Below are 25,482 nucleotides of genomic sequence, written 5' to 3' on the forward strand. Positions count from 1 at the left end.
TAATTCTGACCATTGCGGGAGGTGAGATGTTACAGGGGAAGTTAGATCTATACCATGAGAGTTTATGTGGGAAAATAGTATTGAAGCTAAAATTTGAACTCAGGATTTTCACAGGCTATTTGAGAATTGTTTTTTTGTTTTGTTTTGTTTTACTTGATTATTATAGGGAATTTTACATTCTCTGTCTTTTTCCTGAACTATGAAATTTGAAAATAGACATTTTAATGGTGTTATTGAGGTATAATTGATATACCAAAAAGTGCACATATTTCATGTATACAAATCGATCATTTTGGACATATACAAATCCATCTTGAAACCATTACTACATAGCTATCACCTCCAAAAGTTTCCTTGTACCCCTTCGGGTTTTTGGTTGTTTTGTGGCTAGGACACTTCCCATGAGATTTACTCTCTTAACAAATTTTTCAGGGCACACTACAGTAATTTTGACTATAGGCACAATGATGCTGTATAGATCTCCAAAACTTACTCATCTTGCATAACTGAAACTATGCCCATTGAACAGCTCCCCACTTCTCCCTCCCCACAGTCCTTGGCAAGCACCATTCTACTCTCTGCCTCTATGAATTCGATTATTTTAGATACTTCACATAAGAAGAATCATGCAGTATTTGTCCTTGTGGGACTGATTTATTTCACTTAGCATAAATGTTCTGAAGGTTCACCCATGTTGTAGCATATAACGGGATTTTCATCTTTCTTTAAGGCTGAATAATATTCATTTCTCTGTATGTATATACAACATTTTCTTTATCCATTCATCCATTGATGGATATTTAGATTAGTTCCATATCTTGCCTATTGTAAGTAATGCTGCAGTGAACATGGGAGTACAAATTGCTCTTTAAGATGCTGATTTCAATTCTTTTGGATATATACCCAAGAAGCAGGATTGCTGGATCATATGGTAGTTCTATTTTTAATTTCTTTCAGGAACCTCCATACTGTTTTCCATAGCAGCTGTACCATTTTACATTCCCACTAACAGGGTACCAGGGTTCAAACTTCTCTGCATCCTTGCCAACACTTAGCCTTTGTTTTTTTTTTATAATAGCCGTGCTGACAGGTGTGAAGTGATAGCCCATTGTGGTTTTGATTTGCATTTCCCTGATGATGAGTGATGTTAAGCATCTTTTTATATACTGGCTGGCCATTTGTAGGTCTTTGGAGAAATGTCTATTCAAATTCTTTACCCATCTTTTAATCTGATTATTTGGCTTTTTGCTAATGGATTGCAGGAGTTCATTATAAATTGTGGTTATTAACACCTTATTGGAATATGGTTTTCAAATATTTTCTCTCATTCTATAGGTTGCCTTTTCGTTTTGTTGATGGTTTCTTTTACTGTGCAGAAGGTTTTTAGTTCAATGTAGTCCCATTTGTCTATTTTTGCTTTTGTTGCTTGTGCTTTTAGTGTCATAGCCAAGAAATCATTGCCCAGGCCAATGTCAAGAAGCTTTTCCCCTATGTTTTCTTGTAGGAGTTTTACAGTTTCAGGTCTTAACATTTTAAGTCTACAATCCATTTTGAGTTGATTTTTGTATATGGTGTAAGATAAGTGTCTAATTTCTTTCTTTTGCATATGGATATTCAGTTTTCCCAACACCAGAAAATGGATCTATATTTTTAATTCTCAGAGCTCACTCTGAATCTTGGAAAAGGTCCCCTCCAAATGTGTTACAACTCAGCAATTTGTTTGGAATAAAATTGTCATAGTCTGTTCTATGTTCCCCATGTATGTAGTATTGGGTTTTGTGAGTCAGACCTGAGCATAATGAGGATCAGCAATTCTGGCCTGTTGGTAAGGATTGGTTCCAAGCATCACCAGAATTGCAGCCCATCCCCTTTTATGGAAGTAGCCTTACAGAGTCACCTAGTAATTTCGAATCTGTTGAATTCTAGTTGTGAAAGAACTATTTTAAGAGAGTTGCCACAGTTAAATGTTTATTAAGTGTTTATAAATGTATTAGTCACTGTGCAAACAGAGAAGCAGGTGGTCTTCATGCTCCCACCTGTTCAGATCACTAAAGCAAAGCCACCTGGAAAGTTTCACACAGTAATTGACCTTCAACCTTCAGAACTTCACTTTCATTAAATTCAGCAATGAAGACTTGGTCATCTTCTGAAATATCATGTCCACGTGCCCTTTGTTATTAGGTATTAGCCTTCTGTGAGTCATGTAGGGTGGAGCTGAGATTCAAGGGCATCGCTGCACAGTAAGGGAAACACTAGGGAATGATCTGGAAGAAGGGGCTGGTCACATGGGTGCTTCTCAGGTGCCTCGAACCCAGGACTGACTTCATTTTAAGTAATCATTATTAGGAATTTGGAAGGCCTGAGAAATTGTAATCATTCAATCAAGTTCCTTCATAGAAACCACCTAAAGAGGAGACAGGCGTTTTTAGCCCCTTATTTCTTGAGTTCACAGCCAGGACTAGCCTCTGAGCCAGCTCCTGTTACCTGCATTTGCTGCTTTGCATCCCCCAGGAGCCCACATCCAGGGGCTTACGGATTTCATGGATGGCCAGAGGAAGCTACAGAGCATTGGCTTGTGTGACTGTTCATAGTTTCCTGGCAAAGAAGGCAATTTGTAAGTCCTGTTAGTCCACCCGGTCAGCACCCAAGTTGTGGATGGCCATGTGGTATGGCGAAAGAAAGCCTTGGACTCTAAGATGCTGTCTTATCCAGACCTTTTTTCTGAGCCTCACGGTCTTCATTTGATAAATAAAGGAATTTGACTAAATAAACCGATACCAACACGGTGCACAGACAAGGCTTTCCATCCAGCAGACCTCCTTTCCAAACTATTTGGGGAAAAATTTGAGGTGGACTCTAGCTGTCCCCCTCCAGCCTCTTGCCTCTGGCCAGCCCTTCTAGGAACTAAACAGAGGAGACGTTTTATTTGGAAAGGCCAATCAGAAGTGCATGAAGCTGCTTCTTCCTAGTCACCCCTGCTTGCGTGGCAAACCGGTTTGCTCTAAGTGGCTACAAGAAAATTTGTGTCAGTGACTTCAGTGAGTGCTTAGAGTGATAGGTGAACTAGAGCCGCCATCCTGTTGACTCCCAGGATGGAAATAGCCTAGCCCTGGGGCAAAGAGACCAAACAGAACCCAGACTATGGGCCAGGGGAGGAATCAAAAAGGAGAGGGGAAAGGAGTAGAGGTGTCTGTGGCAACCAAGGGGATGAGACCCAGAGTCTAGAATAAAGGAGTTTCCCAAATCCTCCTACGCACCTCTAACTGCCCAGGTGCACTGTTAGCCCTAATGATGTTCCACATCTGTGGTAAAGTGAATTAGATAACTGGCTTGACATCTAGTATGAGAAAAGTTTACAAAGGTTGGAGGAGAGATGGAGATTGCATCCAAGTGTATAGTTAAGGATCATCCCTGAACCTCCTGGTGATGGCAGAAGAGATAAGCCTTAACAAGCCCCATGCTACTCTAAAAATAATAGCTGACTTGAGTACGCACTCAGCACATTACTTGTATCAACGTATTATCTCACGAAGCATGATGTGTATTGGGGTTCTCCAGAGAAACAACCAATAAGATACATGCCTACATAGAAGAAACTTATTTTAAGGAACTGACTTACGTGATTTCAGGGACTGGCAGCTCTGAAACTCCTAGTGCAGGATGGTGGGCTGGAAAGTCAGGCAGGACTTGATATTGCAGCCTTGAGTCTGAAATCTGGAGAGCAGGGAGGATTTCTGGGCTGTTGTCCTGAGCCAGAATTCTTCCTTTTCTGGGAAACACAGTTTTTGCTCTTCAGGCCTCCCAAGTGACTGGATGAGTCCCACCCCCATTAAAGAGGGTGATTTCTTTACTAAAAGTCACGTGAGTGTAGAGGTTCATCACATCTACAAAATACTTCACAGCTTGATTAAGTAACTGGGCACCATCGCCTAGCCAGGTTGAGGCATAAAATGTAATCCTCACAGGTAGATGCTATTTTACCTACATTTTACTGATGAGGAAACAAGCTGGAAAAGGTTATTTAATTACCTTCCCAAGGTCTCCTGTTATTGGATGGAGGGGCCAAGCAGTCTATTTAAGAACCAGCCTCTCAGCCGAGACGCTTTTCTGCCCCCCGAGAACAGCAGAGCTCTGGGGAGGGTTACGGTCAACTGATAGAGTAGGGTGATTTGATTTGTGTGGTCTGGGGTATGGTGGGGGCAAAGATTTGTGAAGCTTCCCAGCTCATTCCAGTGCCCGGTGGTGGGGGAGGCAGCGCTGTATGGAGAGGCTGACCGGCTGCCTTGTCTTCACGGACCAGCAGTACTTTAGCTCTAGGACAGAACTGAAGACTCCTGGGCTTCTCTTCTAGATTCTCTATTAACAGTGACCCTATTGGTCACACATTTTCACGTGGACTCTACAGTCCCGGAAACCACAGCATTTGGCAATAAAACCTGATATGCACTCTTAAAAGGCTATTTGGAGACCTTTCACTTGCTTCAAAAAGTCCTAGGTTTCCCTTCAGAAATACTAATGTTTGATTAGAGTACTGCTTTGTTCTCCACTATGGGTATTACTGAATATAGGAAACTTAAAACTTTTTAATTCTGATAAATTCTCAAAACATCAGGCTCAAGGATTTCAGGTAAAAGACTGGACCTATAGTTCCAGTTTTTCCTCAGAGGGTCTACTCTCGTCTAAGGTAATAGCCTACCTTCAGGGTCAGTCCATTTTCCAGTTGTCTCTCGGCTTGAGTTATGCTGACAGGATGACCTTTATCTCAGCAGGAACCAACTCCGTCTTGCCCACTATTGTGTCCCTGTGTGTGGCAGGGTGAGGCCCTGATAGGTGCATGTTGAAGGAATACTGGAGTCTGCTGTGTTCCACTCAGAGGGTGGTCTTTTCCAGTCTTTTCCCTAAATTCTGGTAGAATCCTGCCTTGACCTCTGTTTATCCAAATTCCAAAAGGATTATGTTCCAAGAGGAAGTCATTTGAAGACAGGTTCTTATTTTTCCCAAGTTTTATTTAAATTCCATCTAGTTAATATTACAGTACATTAGTTTCAGGTGTAGAACTGATTCATCACTTCCATCCAACACCCGGTGCTGATCACAAGTGCTCCCCTTAATGCCCATCACCCATCTAGCCTATCTCCCCCACCCCCCCACCCACGTCCCCTCCATCAACCCTGTTTGTTCTCTATCAAGAGTCTGTTTCTTGATTTGCCTCTTCTCTCCCCTCACCCCCATGTTCACTTTTTGTTGAAGATACTGTTTTAAAGAATGAATTGAGGTGTGCCTGGGTAGCTCAGTAGGTTAAGCAGCTGACTCTTGATTTCAGCTCAGGTCATGATCTCAGGGTTGTAGGATCCAGTCCTGTTTAGCAGGGAGTCTGCTTGAGATCATCTCTCCCTCTCCCTGGACTCCCTCCCTCTGCTTACATGCACTCTGAAATCTTTAAAAAAAAAAAAAAAAATGGATTGATTCCTAAGGTAGGGTAAGCCTGCATAATCCAAAAGTGCTATTGCAAACAAACCAGTATTAGCAGTAGAGTCTTAATGGTAATTTGTGCTCGCCTGCCCTCTCCTGCCTTGTAATCACATGCATGTTTCCTCTGCTAGTTTTCAGGCAGACTTAGAATCGAGAAGTTCATCATGCTGTTCTCAGGGTTCAGGTGAAAAAAATTTAAAAATCCCAGATGTGGTTCTAGTGTTCATAAATGTCCTTTCAACTCCTTTGACATCTATGAGCCACAGGGACATAGTGAACTGGGGTCAAGCAGAGACCGAACTGAGATCCCTCCCCACCCTCCTCAATGACCCTTGGCTTCAAGAGATTTTCAGTGTCCAGGGCTATTGGTCCCATGGTAGATGGGACAGTCACCTCGTATTCTCTAGACCCACACTGTCCAAAAGAACATTCTGTGATGATAGAAATGGTTTATATCTGTACGGTCCAATAAGACAGTTAACCATATATGGCTGTTGAGTTTGGATGTGGCCAGCACAACTGAGAAAAATGCATTTTTTTGTACTGAATTTTGATTTTAATAGTACCTGAAGCAGTGGCTATCCTATTGGATAGCATGGCTCTAAGATCTGGGGTAACCAGCGCTTACTCTGACCTAATGGCTGGGGCGTTACGAGGTTACCAAGAGAAGACCACTAGACTCAACCTTAGCATGTGGGCTTACATAATTCCAGGCAGAAAAATTGAACAAAAGCTGTGGAGTATGGAAGTATTAGGCTGGCACAGTCAAAGAACCTCATCTGATTGTTTGGCTGGATGAGAAAGTGGGAGGAAGTAAATTTTCAGAGAAGCAAGATCTTAAAACCTCCTAAGCCCTGACAAGAAGCTTGGACTTACACCCTTGGACATGCACCTCTTTGGAGCATAGACAAATGGTCTAGTATCGAAATCCACTCTGAAATTAAGCCTTTCAGCCTGTCTTGCCAGGGAGGAACACCTTCAGAGTGTTGAAGGTGTTCCTACAATCCCAGCTGCTGCTCTCAGGTTGCTCAAGAACTCTGCCAAGTGGTTATCTGTGCCACTTGGTGCTGTCTCCAGGCCTTGGCACCTGCAAGAGCCGCTTCCTGAACACAGAAGCACGGTTTGGCATGGGGTGCCCTGGGGTTGAACTGGGAAGAGATTTCTTCTTGAGGTCTCTGCAGTTGGCTACTGTGCAGTACTGGGGGCTGGAATGGATCCTCCTGGAGTACCTGGGTACAGGGGCACCTTCCCGCAGCCCCAGGCACCTGCCAGCCACTAGCTGCCGCAGTGTATATGGGGGCAGAGGCTTCACAATTAGACACCTAAGATAACTGGAGACCCAGGATTTAAATTTAGGTGCAGGGGGACGGCGCCTGGATGGCTGTCAGTTAAGTGGCTGCCTTTGCCACAGATCATGATGCCAGGGTCCTGGCATCCAGCCCCGCATCAGGCTTTCTGCTCAGTGGGGAGTCTGCTTCTCCCTCTGCCCCTCCCCACCACTCGTGCAAGTGCTCTCAAATTTTTTAATTTTTAAAAAATTCATTAAAAAAACGGGTGGAGTCACCAGTCTTCCTTAAATACTTTTCCAAGGGTTAACTGGAAATCCATAAAAATCTATACCTCCATTTTTTGGTGGTTTTTTTTTTTCTTCCCAGTTGAAAAATTTAGCTCTTTGGAGGGCAAGTCTTTGCACCATGGCTTTTCCTGTACTAAATTTTTTTTAAAAGAGTTTATTTGAGAAAGGGGTAGGGGCAGAGGGAGAAAGAAGCAGGCTCCCCACTGAGCAGGGAGCCCAATGCGGTACTCGATCCCAGGACCCCGGGATCTTGACCTGAGCTGAGGGCAGATGCTTAACAGACTGAGCCACCCAGGCACCCCTCCTGTACTAAAATTTTAAAAATCAAAATACTGGTTTTCATGGACTTCTGATATTCTAAAACTGAACCAAGAATTTAACTTTTCACTTAGCAAAAAGTAGTTTGAAGAGTAGGAAGACTTCCTTGCAGAGATTGTCAAAACCTATATTAAAAAAAAATAACTAATAGGAGTGGTGTTTCTTTCTCCTGAATCTGGTATCTGCTTTGATTTTAATTGTTAGACTGGATCTTATTTTATCAAACTGATTCGTAGACTTCCTCAGGTGCATGGTAAGTCAGTCCATCTTCTAGTACTGATTTCCAGAAGAAACAGTGTGAACCAAAAAAAATAAATCTGCCCCATTATTAAATTTGTGCCCTTGATGCCTGCAGTTGTTACTACTGTAATAACTGGGGGTTAAACTGTTAGTTTGACAACCTGTAAAGCTCTTTATCATAGAAAGCAAGAAAAATCCATGCCGAATTACCTCAGGAATATTATTGATGACCTAAATGTCATTTTCTGTTTTTATTACTTTTCATTGTATTTAGCTTGTAATTCAAACCTCTTTCTAATTAATTTGGTTTGGCTCGGTTGGAAATAGAAAAAGCTAACTATCTAATAGGTGACACATGTCGCAGAGAAACCTTACAACATCCCCATTTCCCCCAGATCAATCAACCATGAAACAACTTGCCAAACTTGTGTTTTTCTAGCAAATTCTTAAGAAATACAATAAAATTAAATTTGTCTAGTCCAAAGAAACGGGGAGAAACATGAAGGCGCAAGAGTGACCCCGAAAGCCCGGTTTTATCTAGCTGTAATCTCTTTCCTAGTTGTTAAAATATCCCGAAGCACTCGATCATGTTGCGTTTTAATTTTAGAGCCATGTGTTAGATTAGCAGAGTGCACATGTTCCTGATTTGAACTTCTGGTTCCCCGGCTGTTAACCAGAACTCTCGGCTGGCTCGGACAAGGTCTCGAGTAGGTCAAAGGCCTAGAGCCTACATCTTGGTTAGATCTTACCCGCATGGAAGCCAGAAGCCTGGGTCAGGGCAACCATGCCTAGGACGGCCCCTGATTAAATTAGGCCTCCATTTATCAACTACACAGAGAGTACACTTAACCTTTCAACTCGAGTTTTGATGGATCTTTATTTTCAAACAAGAAGGTGGGTGTCTTTCTGCCAGAGTCTTAGTCCAACAGCAATGAAGTGTAACATGCGCCTTTTCCTGATTTCATCTACCACCAGGTTTAAACAGCAACAGCGTTGTAAGATGTACCCTGGGAAGTACTGGATCTGTTTTTCAAGTGTATAAGTAGGATATTTTGACATTTATGGAAAGCTACAATTTTCTATCCCTTTCATTTTTTTATCGTTGAATATTTTCCTTTGGTTTTCTTATTTCCTCATTTAGTTCAGTAGATGAGTGCTGTTTTGTCAATTAATAGAGCCATATTCTGAAAATCTGTATGTGAAAAGAACGAGAAACTACTTTTAGAAATTTGATTTATTTTAATTCCTCTAAGTATTTGGCTTAAATATTACTTTGAAACATTAATTCACTTCTTCAAAATGCATTGTCCAGTTCTCTGTGAAATTCCCGTTAAACTTCTAATGAGACAGATTAATAGTTTTAGAATAGGTTTGGGGTGCCCCCCCAGTTCTGTCAACTCCATTTCTCCTGAGAAGCCTTTGATGCCTCTGCTGGGACAGATTTAGGGTCTGCCGGGGACCTCCATCATCACACCCCTGTCTCTGAATAGCATCCTGGCACGGCAGTGGTGATGGGACTGAGGCATGAGGCATGGTCTGGATCCACTGGAAGGAATTCCGACTTCTTGTTCATTCACTTATTCACTAGGTCCTCATTGAGTGTCTCCTTTAGGCACAGGGGGGTTGGGTGAAGTAGGGGGTGAAAAGTTCCTGCCCTCTTGGAACTTCCTAAATTCTTCATCAGTGTCCTTGTCCTATGTCAGTACAAGGTTACATATAACTACATGCTGTAGCCTTCAAGATAAAATTATTCTTGGTGTTAAAAGGGTTGGTTTTCCTGTCATTACATTGTTTCTGCAGTACGCTTGTTCAGTTAAGTAAACTCATTTCATGTGACCTCTATAAATCCCAGCCCAGAGTGCAGGTTCAACGTGGGGAAAGGCAGCAAAGAGCCTTCAGGGGGAATATTCTTTCCCCAAATAAAAGATAAAATGAACTCATTTTAATTATTTTAAAGTGGTTGCCAATCACCCCAACATAGTGTAGCTCTTCTTTCCCTCGGTAATGTAAAATCTAAATCTTAGAGCCATTTTGAACCTTTTCTAAAACAGGTGGTTTTGCCAGTTCACTTTCATTTGGAAATAGTTTTAAATTTCCTATTACATTTATGAACTTAAAATTTCAGTACTGCTTCATGCTTTGCTCTTTTTATCTCCATTTTGATGCCAAACTTCTGATCTTGAAGTTCTATCATTCTAAAGGTTATTCTGAATTTGATATTTACCAGAAAAAAGATCACAGATCATCATTATCTTTATCATTGTTGATAGGCACATTTTTATGGTGTTTAATATACTGACTATTTGATAGGTCAATAACGTGTACTGAACCCTAAGTGTGAACACAGTACAAATATCTTCATAATTGTGGCTAAAACTAGTGATGGGGGAAAAAACATGTGCTTAATTTTTTGTAATTTTCTGTCTCTAAATAATTCCCTGTACCTTCACAACCAACGAAACTCCCTTTTTCACTTTTGCTCACTTTTTGTTGGACAACCTTTCTTGACCTACTCCATTGATTTTTTTTTTTGATCTGAAAATAATTCATTCCCTCTTTCCACCCTTATTTTTTTTTAAAAAAAAACTATTCAAAGCTTCTAACTACCAAGACCATACACTAATTCAGACACCTAACCAACATTCAGAAAACATTTATTGAGCACCTAGTGTTCGCCAGGCTCTATTCTAGACATTAGGTCTAAGTCTTAAGATTTTTTTTTTTTAAGGTGATTGAAAAAGTATGGTTCGATGATCCAACTGTTTGTACTGGGGAGGCCTCTCGACTTATTCCTTCCAGGTCTTCACTGGCTTTTTTTTTTTTTTTTTTTTTTTTTTTTAATGTTTCAGCCCCTTGTGGAGAGACTGCGGTGTTCTGCATGCCTGGGAACATAATCCTGAATACCAGGTGCCCAGTGACCACAGGCCTAGCTGGGACAGATTGTAAGACCCCCCCCCTCCAACCCCTTGCTCTTTCATGTACTTGTTCTGAGTTGTTGGCTTCTTCATAGTCCACTTTCTGTAGCCTCATACCCAGTCCTGTTTGGAAGTTCTGAAGCCACTGACTCCCACAGGTATCTGACTGGGGGGCATAGGAATGAGACTCACCTTGGGCCAGCCTGGGAAGCAGCTTGAAGAAGTAGAGGCTCCGTGTCCTTAAAAATGTTTCATTGAGTCTGAAACTCCTTTTTGTGGTGGTTTGCCTTTTCATCCCCAGCTTACCCACTTTTCCTTTTGTTTTGCCTTTTAAAATATTTTAATAAGCCCCCTTTCCATCTCCATAGCCTCTGCAGTTATTTTCTTCCTCTCCTTGTGCTTATCCCAGAGAGTGTCTATGAGACTTGGTTGTGAAATGTTTCTGAGAATTAATCAAGAACACCTTGAGGTTTTCCAGCTTAATTTGTATATATTTATCTTGGAATATAGTACACCTCTTTCTAGAATGCAGTCTTGTAGTTGTTTGGATGTTGGCAGGTTTTCGGGGTGGGAGGGGAAGTTATTTTTAGCTATAGTGATTCACTTTGTACGGTGTAGTCTGTCCTCCAGTTGATTTACTGCATATGGAATCAACTCACTCTAAGTACACTCTACAATTTCAATGGTTTACAAAACCAATAAAAATATAAAATGCCGAAATAAATATTTAAGATTCCTTTTCTGCATTGTGCTAAAGATATGATGAAAATAAATTTTAAAAGAAAGAATTTGCACTTGAGGAATTCAGGTAAAGTCATGAAGCTATAATTAAAAACAGTTGTAGGGGCCAAGTAAAATTTGGAGGAGATAATTAAATTTTACTATTCGTCTTATTTTTATCTTCTATTCAATTTAAACAAAGCCAATCTTGATGGACTATAAAATACACCATATGTTGTCATTTTAAAATAAAGTTCTGTTTTTGGCATGTTTGCCGTGTGGCTGTATGCCACACCACTCCCTGCATCTGAATCCTTCTCAACACAGGGCTACCAATCCATTAGAGTCCCACATGATGAACCTGCATGCTATCTGATTTTTAGACGCATCCCCGGCCTTACTCCTCCACAGACCTGTGCTAGCTGGGACCATTGTCTTCTCTTACAAGCCAGACCCCTTCATTAAAGGCCATCTCACAACCCACTGTATACTGAAGTTCACATTGTTTCTTCAGTGTTAAAATCTCACTCCCTACAGAAAGCCTTTCCCAGAGACTATGGCCCCAAGCAGGAACTCCGTGGTTCCCAAACCTGACTACACATCAGAATTAATGGAGATACTTGTTTAAAATATAGATCCCGGGGGAACCTGTGTGGCTCAGTCGGTTGAACACCAACTCTTGGTTTCAGCTCGTGGGCCGTGAGATAGAGCCCCACATCAGGCTCCACACTAAGTGGGAGTCTGCTTGAGATTTGCTCCCTCTGCCCCTCCCCCCACTTGTGCACACATGCATGCAAAAATATATAGATTCCCCCCCCCAAAAAAAATTGTTTTTAAAAAATGCAGGTCCTGGCTCCTCCTCTAGACCTACTCAATTAGATAGTCTGGGTCTAAGACCTAGAAGAATGCATTTTTTCTGACCCACCCCCACCCCGCTCACTTCTGATACAACTATCTGGTATTCTCCATTGTCGCTTTGGGAACCACTGGTGTAATGGAAAGAACCAGTAATTCTGGAGTTTGTTAGACCCAAGTTCAAATCTTAGCATCTGTGCTTACTAGCTACCCACCTTATTAGACCTTGGGCCTCAGGTCCAGCAGACTGCAAAATTCCAGTCTCTTTACCAAAGAATTTGGGAGGGGAAGGAAGCGATATAAGAAATCACCCAACTAAGCTGGTATATCAGATAGTGTGACTATCATCATCTGAAGGTGGTCCAGTGAAACAGACTGCTTTCCTGAGCAGCATATGGTAGCTGGTCTCATTTATGTTTTGGTCATACTATACCGAATATCAGCAGCATTCCTTACTCCCCTCTCTTGAAGTGTAAACAAGTTTTGTCTTTGATCCAGAACTCAGTCATTTGTGTTTAGAATGATTCCAAATGGAGAGTGTGTCTCAATTTCCTCTACATTAAAGCACTTCATCACGTGAGTTAAGACAGGGAGCACTGTGTGCCAATTTGAGACCTGAGATTTCAGTGTCCTTTAAAGATTTTTTTTTCTCCTCATTCAGAAGAAGAGACTCCTAGAGTCTTAGAACTAGAAGGGACTTCAGAAACTATCTCCTGTAGCCCCCTTACCTGAGTTCATGCCAACAAATGCTTGGATCAGAAAAATCCCATTAGCTGCCTAAGATGAGCCGGGAAACATAGTTGAAGAGAGACCTATGTAAACCAAAACTACAAGGCATGTTAAATTGTTTTAAACTGTTGGTTTAGCCAATGGCTACAATCACGTATGGTATAATTAATTACTGTACTTAGAATCCTATCAAACAGGATTAAACAGGTGGATTCCTTTACAAGCTCCCACATTCAGACGCACTTCCACTCCTAATTTCTCTCTGTAGCTTTTGAAAAGAAATCCTTCTTGGCATCTGGGGGACTCAGTTGATTAAGCATCCACTGTTCGTTTCGGCTCAGGTCATGATCTCAGGGTTGTGAGACCGAGCTCTGTACTGGGCTCCGCACTCAGCGTGGAGTCAGTTTGAGATTCCCTCTCCCTCTGCCCCTCCCCCTGCTCCCATGTGTGCACTCTTTCTCTTTAAAATAAATAAAATCTTTGAAATGGAATTTTCCCCACCCTCGGAAGTTGGTTTGATTATCAGCAGTGAACAACCTTGAAAATTTAGTTATGATTAACCTCATTTGCTAAAGCAAAAAGCAAAATCTATTTGTTGCTCATTAAGTACTTGTTATGATAGGGATTCTGGAACAGTGATTTTATATACATTAATTCTCTTTATAACCTCGTATTAATCTTTATAATCATCCTTAGAGTAGATGCTATTTCTGTTTGACTCAAAAGAACTGAAGTGTGCTCAAGCTCTGAACTAGTGTCTGAGCTAGGAATCTAGTGTAGGTCAGTTAATGGCATTAGACTAGGATTTAGGCTGAGCTTCCTAAAATTTTGAATGAAGTATCAAAACTATGAACTTTGCACTTCCGTAAAACTTCACCTACAGTTTCAGAAAATTCAAAGACTCCCTGAAACCCATGCTACTCCCTAAGTATAAATCTCTAAGTCTTGCTTGATAGTAAAGATTGCTAAATAAGTCAAATAATTTTTTCATGTACTTCACATCTAAAATGGGAATAGGAAGGAATAGTCTAGTAAATGATACCTGTATTCTCTTGGGTTTAAGTGTATGTTACAACTGGGAGTTCAGGTTCTTTTTGAGTAGGCAGACACCCTCCTTTTTTTTAAGACTTTTTTTTTTTGAAGGTATACTCTAGCACTCATTTTTGCTTATAGAAATAAGAGTGTACGGGTGCCTGGGTGGCTCAGTTGGTTAAGCGTCTACCTTCGGCTCAGGTCATGATCTCAGGGTCTTGGGGTTGACCCCCACGTCAGGCTCTCTGCTCAGCGAAGGAGTCTGCTTCTCCCTCTGTGTGCTCATTCACTCTCTCTCTAGTAAGTAAATACAATCTTAAAAAAAAGTAATAGAATTAAATACTAGGCCGAAGAGGGACTTTATAGATCATCTAGTACAGCCTTCTTGTTTATAGATGAGGAAAAAATGACCCCAAAAGTCTGAGACTTACCCAGTGTCACACAGCCAATTAGAGGCAGGGTCAGACCTGGAGTCCAGAACTTCAGATATTTATTCTGGCACTTTTTCTAATATACCCAATAAACCAGTAGTTCATGGCCTATGCATCTAAAGAAACAATAGGTACCCAGTTTACATTTTGAGTCCATTGCTTTTCAAACAACTGGAACATGTTCTTGCTTGATTGAAAATGAGACTATAAGGAGAGACTTAGCACAGATATCCTTTCAGCCCTATGAAAATTCCAAAAGCTGCTGGAATACACAGTCGAGGGTTGTGATGCCACCATGAGATTGGGAATGGTGACATGTCAGATCAGAAGCTCAGTAGTCTTTACTCAGAGGGGTTACTCCTTTGCGTCTTCATCCATGAATGTATATCGGGCACCAAACTGCTGGGCCCTGCATGTGGGCCCAGGAACACAGGGACACCAAAGATCCAGTCCCCATCTTCAGAGATCTCGGGCGTGCACAGGAGGAGTTGGTGGACAAATCCAGCCTGTGGGCCTTCCGCATCTCACATAGGGAGGGATGCAGCATGCTGAACACCCTCTAGGGTTCCAGAACGTGTCCTGGAGACCTTCCTCCTAAGAAGCCTGGCTTCTTATTCCCTCAACAGGTTTTTTCCTTAAACTACTGTTTGTGTTAGCAGAGGATTGGCCAGTGTACATGGTTTTCCTTTGACAAGGATTCCTCTCCCAGAAGTAGTTACAGACCACAACCAGACCAATGAAGAAATAGGAGCTTGTTTTCTTTTATGAGGCAAATAACTACCAACCCTGGCTTTTCAAGGGTGTCTCCAGTTATTTTAATGGACAGTGAAAAGTTGCCCAAGTAAAAGTAATTCTCATCACTCAGTCTATAGATCAAATATATATCATGATAAACACCACTGTAAAAAGTTAGCGGTATGACCAAAACAAATCACATGGAGATTTGACTGCACACAAGTGGGTGGAGTTATTCTGTTATGTCAGCAAAACTGATGCAACAACCATTTGTTTTACAGGAAAAATGGATGAAAACTGCATTTTAATACCACTCATTCACTTCTAGCCAATCATCACTCTCAATAATTCAGCATCTTCTTCAAAATGATTCTGTCCTAAGCTGTGAAATGGTAATGACATTTTGAGATTTTTGAGTTTTTATATTTTTAAGTCGCAAACAACTCTTGAACCAGAAGAGGAAGAGAGCACGAGAGCAAGCCCACTTGTGTGTGTGTTGATCTGAACTAATACATTACAGGAGTGTTCCATCAGGGATTTCTCCGTGCATTATAATGCAAATTGCATTTTTAAACCAGCCAAACTATTGATGGCTTTATTGAATGGAATAATTTATTACAAAGTATTTTAGTCATGACATTTCATCATCAAATAACAGTAAACACAATAGCCATTTCCCATAAGACCGTTCTCTTGAGCCAAGAGCTTAAAAAAGAAAATAAAACTTGCCTTGTTCCAAACATGGCATTGTACTAAACAGTTGTTTATTACACCAGAGAAGAAAAGCGTCCTGCCAGCCAGACATGGTGGACCAGAAAAACATGCCATTGTGTCAGATCATCCCAAGAAATCTCCATTTTTCCCCCTCCTTTCCTAATAATGTTTGACAAGTGGAGATGAATTTTTAAAATCCAAGTCTCTTTTATGCCATTCGTTGGGATAATACTATAAAATCTCTCCTCGGGTACTTGGAGTATTACAACATCAATGACCTGTCAGCAGCTGCGTACAGTTCTTTTTTAGGATTGTGTAAAGCTATGGTTAAATTCTATTTTTCTAAGATAGGTTTAAGTATGGGGAGAGCCAAAATTAGGTACACTTTTCTTGCTAGAAATCCGACCACAAATTGTACATTGTGCTTACAAAGATGATGAAGGCGATCCGGCCGCACACCAGCAGTTCAGATTAATTGGAGCATGCAGATTTGTGTAAAAACATATGTTTCAATTGGGGAAGCCTTTTTTTTTTTCTTTAAATGCTGTTTAAAAGTTTTCTGCAAGTTCCTATGTATAATGTGTACATTATCTAATTCTCCCCTAGAAGTCTAAGATGAAACTCCTACATGCCAGGCATCCGTTACTTTGGCATTTTTGTCAAAATGGGAATGCCTCATTCATACCTTTGTCCCAATTAGTCGGTGGCAACCCTTTTAGTAAGCCTCACAATGTTCATTATTTTTTTAAATCATTGCGTGATTTTTAAAATGTCGCCTTGCTTAAACAAGGCACAGACTTAGGAACCAGAGCTGGAGCCTCTGAGCCTTGATGCATGTGAACATATAGTGAACATTTGGGAAATATAAGTTGGAATTTGCTGGAAAATGTGGATTAAAAATAACTCTCACATAAAGATTTGAGATAAAGTATGCAAAATGCCTGGCAGTGTGCCTGGCACTTAGCTGGAAGTTGGGGTGGGGGGTGTCTCACTGTAGGGTTGAGGGTGGAGGTGGTAGCTGAGGGAGCCCAGCAGAGGAGGGTTGGTGGTGGCTGTGTGTGGTGGTGGTGAGCTTGGCCATCTCAGCGGTTATGTCAGTTATTTCGGGGGGTTGGGGGGCAGGCGGAGAATCAGTCTAGAAAGCAGTACTTAAGGCAGTTGTGAAGAGCTTCACATTTAAATTTCTTGCCATATTCCTAGAATGCAATTTGGACAGTATACAAGTAAAAAAAGGAAATATCAAATATCACTGGTCTTTGTGCCCTTGTTTGCTTAAGAATATGTCTGCTCAGAATTTTCCTGTTGCCCTTAGTATATTTGCTTTGCAGCAGTGAAGAAGAATCTCTCATTCTGTGGCTAAAATCTCCAACTCTTAAATTTTTTGGAATTTCATCGGACCTGGTCTTAAAGAATGCTGGAATGTTGAGTGCCCCAATCTCCTCTCCTGCCCTTTCCCTTTAGTTCTGTGTGGTAAGCTAAATCCCCTCACTTCCTTCTCAATTTCTCCATGTGCTTCACACCTCTCCTTCCCTCTGACTTTTTCCTTCAGTCCCATAAACATAATTGTTGCACCATGGAGACTCATAGAGAGAGAGAGGCAGGAGGTCCTGTAGACTTAATTTTCAAAACCAGTCCCACGCTGATTTCATAGCACTGCATGTGTGACTTTTTCCAGCCGGAGTGAAACCATCATCGAGTACCGTTAACTTAAGTAGTACTCTGTTTGAGCCGTGAGGAGATGCATTATCTTCCTGAATGATCCAAATGTCAGGCTTAGTTGGCTTTTACACAGTTTCACTGAAAGGGGCCCCTTTGACTCTTACTTTTGTGTATTTCTAAGAATGGTGTGAATGATTTAACATTCACATGGAGGAAGTTCCAAGCTGTTGAACCAGCCGAGGGAAAATATCCATATGTCAATCACAGAAGAGCTAAGGCTGTTCTCCTATACTTGGCTTCCCATCATCTATAAAATTATGAATGCTGTGATTTGTCAAAAGAAGCCCGGGGCAGTGATGACCTCTAATTTCAGTCCTCTTTCTGATGTTCTTCTGGACCCTGCTGTGAACTAAAGAGGAGCGCTGGGTAGGCCACACACTTGGACCTACTAGGCTTTGGGGGTTCATCTGAAAGCAGTCAGATGGTCACTGACCCTCTAGGAGTGCATGACTTTGTAATCCAGCAAATTCAGTAGCCATGTATTGAAGGAGGGTGGGACTTAGGACATCCATAAGACAAATGGACACAATGGCCTGTACAGATACAAGTGAGACTGATATGCACATTCACGTTTATCCTTCAGTCCAAAGAAGAGCCGCTGATCAGACCTGGTGCTGTCCTTGGCACCTTGAAAATGGACTCCTCAGTGACTGGACTCCTGGAGAAAGTGTTCCCTTTACCTTGTGCAGACAACTAATTGGAAGTAGAGCATCTCTTGGGAGCTCAAATATTTTTCACAGAAAGACTTGGTGGTTACGCCATAATTCTTGAACCCAAGATTTATTGTAACAAACTGCTTGCCCAAAGTTTAGCTTAACCCTCTATTTGTTAGGACCTGTTTGACACACTTTATACCATATAAATAGCTAAACCCACCCTACTCACAGTGGTTTCACGTACATCTGTTAAATTCCTTCCAGAATATTGGCTAATATTCTAATAACTCTACCTAAAACCTCATTAAATTGAGATCAACACTAAACATGGAGACATATAACCCATGTCGATATAATCCAAAGCTCATTAATCCTGACATGCCATAGGTTCCAGAGTTAAACGCTGACAGTGCTTATAAAGTAAGAAAATTAAAGTGCAACAAATAGAGTATTTCTAAGTTAGCATGCATGTCCTTAATATAAAGTTGATTTCACTTTTAATAAAAGTTCAAGGCAACAAAGCTGAAAAATACATATTTTTAAAGTAGATAAAATCCACTTTAGATAAAATCTAGGTTTTAATCCTGTGAATTTACAGTATTGCCATAATGAGGGGTACAAATTGGGTTATTTCTTTATCTCCTCCCAACTCTGCTTTATTAACACTATCTTTTTTAAACCTAAAAAAACGAATTCTGAGGGTGCCTGGGTGGCTCAGTCAGTTAAGCGTCTGCCTTCGGCTCAGGTCATGATCTTGGGGTCTTGGAATCAAGCTGCGTGTAGGGCTCCCTGCTCAGCGGGGTGTCTGTTTCTCCCTCTCCCTCTGCCCCTCCCCCTGCTTGTTCACACGCTTTCTCTCTCTCTCTCTCTCTCTCTCTCTCTCATAAAATCTTAATTTTTTTAAAACTGTAATTCGAAACCGCTAGATCTGTAGATTCTAAAGTTGTAGTCATTTGTCCACTTTGTGTATAATGTATTCCCCATGCAGGGGACGCATCATCTCATTGTGACACCCTCTGGTTTTTAGTTCTATCAACATAACTTGTTGTCCAGTGTCCTTCTGATGGGGTCCATGGACACAGCTCCCAGAAGGTCAATTGTTTTATGCTATTGAGATCATACAAGACCCCAGAATATAGGCCACCAATCTATCAAATCCCTACCTCCAACCTGCTCTTCTCCATCTGCTCTCTCTCTCCCTCTAGCTCTGTGCTTTTCTTTGTGGTTGCTTTTCCAAAAATTACAATGTAATAATCCACAGCCATGGTTTCATATTCTTAACTCACATTGTCATTTTTGTTAATGGGGATAACGCAGAGCTAAGGACCACGTCTTTGTCGTCATCCCGAGGCAAGGATTTTTACCCTCTAACCTCCCTACCCCTTCACCTCCCTATATACAGGATTTGACAGATTGTAATTTAAAAAGTTGTTCAGTCTTTGTTGTTGGAATATCCCATCTCCTATTGTCCCCCGAACTGTTTTAAAATTATAATGAATATACATTAACTCCCATAATCTGTAGGTTAACTAATGTTAAATAAGTTGCTATGTCCTTACCCTACCACTGTTGTGATAATTTACACCTTTTACTAATTCTGAAACCATTAGATTTTAATTGTACTATAGATAGAATTAGGTCTGTCACTTAAGGACTGATTTCTGTCTGAAAAATGTTACCGGTCCTTTTAATTTCATTTCCAGTGTGTAGCTATAGGAATCCTAAAAGACCAACATCAGCTACCATGTATGACATTTCCTATTTCCCTACATAAGTTAGGAGCTTGATTCTACTTATACTTTTTGATAGGAAGTCTACAACCTAGTTATTAAATTGGACTAAGGCCAATATGCTTTTACTTACCTGAAAAGGTAATATGTTGCCCCACATTTAAAAAGAAACAATAGTTATATTAAAAAAAAAACTGAATAGTTTGAACTCTGACATGATTTTTTTAAAAAAATTTTAACTCCAATTAGTACAACCTGACAGATACAAATTAATGCTACTTTTGGATGTTTGGGGATGCCTGACAAAAGTCCCATTGTATAGAATTTAAAGGTTTGTGGATACAAAGTGAGAAATAGCCTGTTGGAGGTGTGATGGCATCAAAAGGTAAAAATTCTCCATTAGTTTCACAAGAAAATTATTACTTGAATGTATTTTAATAATGCTTAAAAATCACATCAAATTTGTAGCATTTAAACACACTGAATAATACTGAATCTTTTGATCTCTTCATAAGAGACAAGTCACAAATGTAATAGGGACTACAGGGTAAAACGGTGCAACAGAACTTTCCAGGGTTCCTCTGCCCTCCCTGGATAAGAAGTCAGACCTCAGTCCTAACTCCAGCATCTTGCCCCTAAGTCTCTGGAACTCGCTTAGCTTCCTAAATACCTCAGCCTCTTAAATAACAGATCCGTGTTTTTTAGAAAGTATAAAATGTACGTGAATGCAAATTGGTGCATTTTCTCATGTATGGGGGAAGAAAGAAACAATACCTTTACAATTTATGTGGTCATCTAATCCAGATCTCTCCTCCTTTCAGCCTTACCCAGATTAGCAAAATAAGACACTATGCTTTTTCCCTTGTTCCCCAAAATGCAAGTAAAGACGAGGCTGCAGAGGTCCAAAATCTTCTACACTGCCTGTCCCTAGTGCCTCAATTCCCTGGATAATTACTGTCCTTTCACTCTGGGTAATTTACATGTAGTTGCCTGAAGAAACTTAGCCCCCCCCAATACCCCCCACACACACAAAGTTGAGGGGTTCCAAAATTGTTTTCTTGAGCTAATTATGTTTAATCCTTTAGAATAAAGCTATCAAAACCTCTTAAAATTTCATATTATACTAAGCACTTTGAAAAAAGGAGCTAGGCATATACATATTTCCTCAAAATATGTACCCTAAATCTTCTGTGACTTTTTTCATGGCATGTATTTTTTTTTAAGTCTGTAAATAGTCTAAGCAAAATGAGGGCACAAAATGAGAACTTTTGCTGTTACACTATTGCAAACATTTTATATTTGCTGAATGAATGGCATTAATTCTGACAAATGGAGTTTCAATAAGAGAACAATCCCTTTATGTTATAAGCATCTCTCAGAACAAAGTCTGCATATCAGAGTCTAAAAGGCTTCTTAAAATTATGCCCCACACATGATATCCTTCTCCATGAAAGTTATTATTTCTGTCTTCTTAAATGCCTGATCCCGTGCTGGAGAGCTTAAGAGCATCTGACCATCTGAAGGCATTATAGTTAAGAGTCGTCAAAATATGACATGGGGACTCTTAGTCCTACCAAAGAGAGATCCAGTCGAGATTATCCAGTGCATAATCTTGGGTGAGATAAAAAGAATTCTTTCAAATGTGACTATAGTCTGTTTCTGTGAAACCTACACTTGGTCCATAAATAAGCCTAAAGGGCATTATAAATGTGTCAGGAGCTCAGAGTGATTGATCTGTGTTGGATAGATCATGAAAATAGACAGAAGGCACAAGGGTTGCTTCCCTGTGGAAATCGTGGTGGTAAATTGCCATATGTGTCCCCGTTAGGAGCCTAGCTGATCTGATTGTGGATGTAACAACTTTACAGACTGGACTTTTGGTCTCTTGAGATCTTCAGTGTCTTTCTAAGAAATCTAAATAAAATAGCACCTTGATCTTCAGCCTCAAGCACAAACTTTGGCAGGGGATCAGGACTGTTGCCAGCAAGTTCTCCCAGTGCTAAATTCTAAATACGTCTTTCCCAGGGCTGTTGTCATTCAGAAATCTGGCTAGAAGTGGATATGTGTTAACCTGAGAGGTAAGGAAGAAATGCTGGTGTTGTTATCTTCCATGCCACAAAGGTTGAGATGATAAATTTAAACTTAAAAGGTAAAAGTCCCAAGCACATTTTCTTGTAAAACTATTGCAGCAAAGTCCGTGAGAGCAGACCGATAAAGTGTGAAAAGCAGTAACTTTAACTTCCCTCTGACTATGCCAGTTGGAACCAATGGCTCTCCTGCTTGGGGAGCTTGGGGAAGCTTTTGAACTAAACAAAGGCCAATGATTAAGTAAAGCAAGTAATAGCACTGTTTTTTAAACCATTCAGCCCATCCTGTGTATGCCATTAGGTTCAAGATCCAGACCAGACCTAAGCGAAATAGCTGTGCAAAAATACTCCACATAACTCTTCTACCTGTCATTCATTTATTCAACAAACATTTATTCAACATCCACTATGTGCCATACACTGCTAAATGCCAGGTAATGCTAAAGCAGACAAGGTACTGCTTTCATGGAACATTCTGTCTCTGTAGAAGTGATAAACATTAAATATAAATATATATGTAACTGTAACGTCTCTTAAATTTAGTGTCTGGCAATGAGAGATCAGTTCACTTCACCATTTTGCTTCTGAATCCCATAGAATCATAAGCCCCATAAATCAAAGTAAATTTTATAAATCCAAATGTTTTATAGCGTTTATAGCATATATCTGTAGTCATAAATATCTCACTAGAAAATAGCAAGCCTAGGGGTGCCTGGGTGGCTCAGTCAGTTAAGCCTCCAACCCTTGATCTCAGCTCAGGTCTTGATCTCAGTGTCGTGAGTTCAAGCCCAGTACTGTGTTCCACGTCTGGGCATGGAGCCTACATTAAAACATATTAAAATAATAGCAAGCCTAGTTACTACTTATGTAAGGCATTGAACCTAATACTAGGAATTTGTTATTTAATATCTAGTGTTGAATGGGAGTTTGGGCTCTACCAGTTGCCACAACTAGTTGGTCATGTTTTGTTTTGTTTTGTTTTGTTTCCCTTCTCCAGATGTTTCTTTAGTGATAAGAATCCATTTTTCCAGTAGTCCTCTTTTATAATGGAGGAGGATGGGGTAGGGTTTTCTCTGTCGTTGGCATTACATTTTACTAATCTGACCAGGACTTCTTAGCTAAGCAACTGCACAAAAAAGTAAGGTCTTTTGCAAGTGTGGGGCACTCACAGATGACTTCAAATATTGTCTTGCATTGGCCTTAGGATGGCCTGTTGGTTGAAGCCCAAAAAATAAACACCTATTAATCAGCTAATGGCAAGATGGGTGGACCAGCTCTCGGACTGCAGGGACCTCCGTCTAACCTCCTTCAATAGCTTATGTCACCCAGGATGAGGCAGTTTGCAGCCAGGAATGCCTCTAAAGACCGTCACAAGCTTAACTAAATGTTTAAAATAACCTCTGTAACTCCTCTCCACGCTGACAGATTGCTTTCAGCTTGATGGAATCAAACCACGGCCCCGGCCCCGGTGGCCTTTGTGGGGCCAACTGAGAGGCCACAGAGTCTGCAAAGTAAAACTACGGGTTTGGTGTAGTTCTGTCTTGTCTTGCTTTTAATCAAAACAAAACAAAACAAAACAAAACAAAACAAAAAAAAACACACCAGAAGGGAACTCACTCCTGGAAGTCCTTATCTTCATAAAATTTCGCCAAGGACTCCTGTTAAGTAGAATAAGGTTGCTGGGTAAGTCACTAAGGAAACTGTGAGCCGCTCGCCTCGTGCTGGCAGACTTCTCAAAGAATACAAACTGGAGGAACCCCGCAGAGCAAGGCTGTGACTGTTTACATACACAGAGTCCCAACGACTCTGGAAAGTTGAGCCCTCTGGATAGTTTTACGGTATTTTTTTGAATGGCAGTCTTTTCTCTGCATGGAGTGGAAATGTGGGTAGAGGGGGGGAAAGATTTGTTTTAATGTATACTTTCCTTTAATGTGTTTACCCCCAAATAAGTGAGCTGTAGTAGATCCTCTGGCCCCGTGAAAGTAAATATTTAACTCAGAAATTCCGCACAGAAACATAGCCTGGGGTATTTGGGTTTCACGAAAGAGGATCCCCCTGGGGCAAAGGGCTGGTGTGCCTGCAACGTGGTGAGATCAGTAGGAAGGGGCGTGCTCTCCACTAGCGCCTACCATCCCCTCGGCCCTCAGAACGCCTCAGTCGGCTAGACTGTGCCCCTCCGGCCCTTAGCAGCCCCGCTCCCGCCCAGCTTCTCCAGCTCTGTCTTCTGCCATGCCCACGGTCTCTGTTTTTCCTGACCTTCTCTGCGCTGCTTCAGAAGCCTCCATGCTTGTTCTCATCGCTCTGTCTCCATGTGCCTGTCCCTCTACTGGAAGCATCTTCCCTTGCTCAGTGAACCTTGATGTCAAGACTTACTCTGAAGGTGACCGCGTCTGCTCCAGACCTTCCCTGACCTCTGGGCTAGCACGGGGCCTTCTGCCCTGTTCTCTTACAACCTTGGTCTCCTCCTTACACTACCTTTTAACCCGCTTGTCTCCCCGACTGCTGAGAGCACCTGGAAGACAGGGACGGTGTTCTTGTCATCGTGGCATCCTGGGAACGTAGCAGCCTTTTCAGGAAGGCAGCGGGTGATAGGGTCTCCGTCGCGCAGTGAGGACAAAAGGGAGGCTAGTGTTGCACGGGGACTGGAGCACAAGACAGGGAGGCGGCAGGGCTGGCTCTGCAGGGCTTGGAGGTGCTCGTCTGTGGTCTTAAGATAGAACCAGAGTTCACCAAAGTGTGGCCTCTCCTTTGAATCCAGCCCTGCAGTTTTCCACTCACATGATCCTTCACCCGCTACTTAAAAAAAAAAAAAAAAAAAAAAATTCTGTCCTTCGTCTAATATTTTTCTGACAATTAGCCAATAAAGCAGCTTCTCAACCACAAGAAAACAAAGGGATTGATCACCTTTAGAAACTGGTGCTTGCTGCTGAGCTTTCTGAAAACCCATCCTGTGTGGTCCCCATCTGCTCTGAGGGCCAGCCTTGGGGTCCCGAAGTCGCCTTGTGTTACTTTTGCCAGGACAATCTCCAACAGCAATCATCAGTTTCCTAAGTGAGAAGTTTCCTTTATCATCTCTCTAGGGTCTTTAAATATTAGTTTTAGATGCTGAAGTTGGTTCTGTCGTGTTGTCGTTTTTTTAGATAATAAAACCATTTGTTACAAAGATGAACTCCTAAATATGAGAGTCTTCACAATGCTCTTGGTCTAACGGGAAGGAGTTTGGGATAAGTGCAATGAAGTCTCAAGACACTGCCCTGAAATTGGTGTGTGCAGTGCCCCCTTTGTCATGTAACCCGGGGCCTAAATATGGAAACAAGCACAGTAGTGTCCTGTCACGAAGAACAGGAACCTATATTTAAATAAAACTTAAATCACTGACATCATCCGGGTTTTCTGTCCAGTCTCTTGAAGTAGTTTCTCCTGGTCACATGATGCTGATCAGCTTTTCTTTTTAAAGGCAGGAATGACTGTGAAGTGACCTTTCCTGCCTTCTGGCTCGGAGAATCCAGCCTAGTTATAAATGTAGGAGATGTTCAACTCTCCTTTACTCACA

General features: G+C 41.3%; 1 protein-coding gene across 5 annotated transcripts in view; it reads left to right on the top strand.

Annotated features, from left to right (window-relative positions):
- CDIN1 (CDAN1 interacting nuclease 1) overlaps positions 1 to 25,482 on the top strand; it is a 205,441-nt gene that overhangs the window by 162,260 nt on the left and 17,699 nt on the right. For 3 of the 5 annotated variants that reach the window (XM_088024710.1, XM_088024708.1, XM_088024709.1), the window contains one exon: positions 10,456 to 10,548. The exons of the other annotated variants lie outside the window; for them this stretch is intronic. In XM_088024710.1, coding sequence (XP_087880836.1) covers positions 10,456 to 10,548 — 93 coding nt within the window. The remainder of the gene's footprint in view (positions 1 to 10,455; positions 10,549 to 25,482) is intronic. 5 annotated transcript variants of the gene reach the window in all.

The sequence above is a fragment of the Eumetopias jubatus genome, unplaced genomic scaffold (genome assembly GCF_037043125.1).
Source record: "Eumetopias jubatus isolate StellerSeaLion01/CBP00866 unplaced genomic scaffold, mEumJub1_p1.0 scaffold_7, whole genome shotgun sequence".
Taxonomy (NCBI): domain Eukaryota; kingdom Metazoa; phylum Chordata; class Mammalia; order Carnivora; family Otariidae; genus Eumetopias; species Eumetopias jubatus.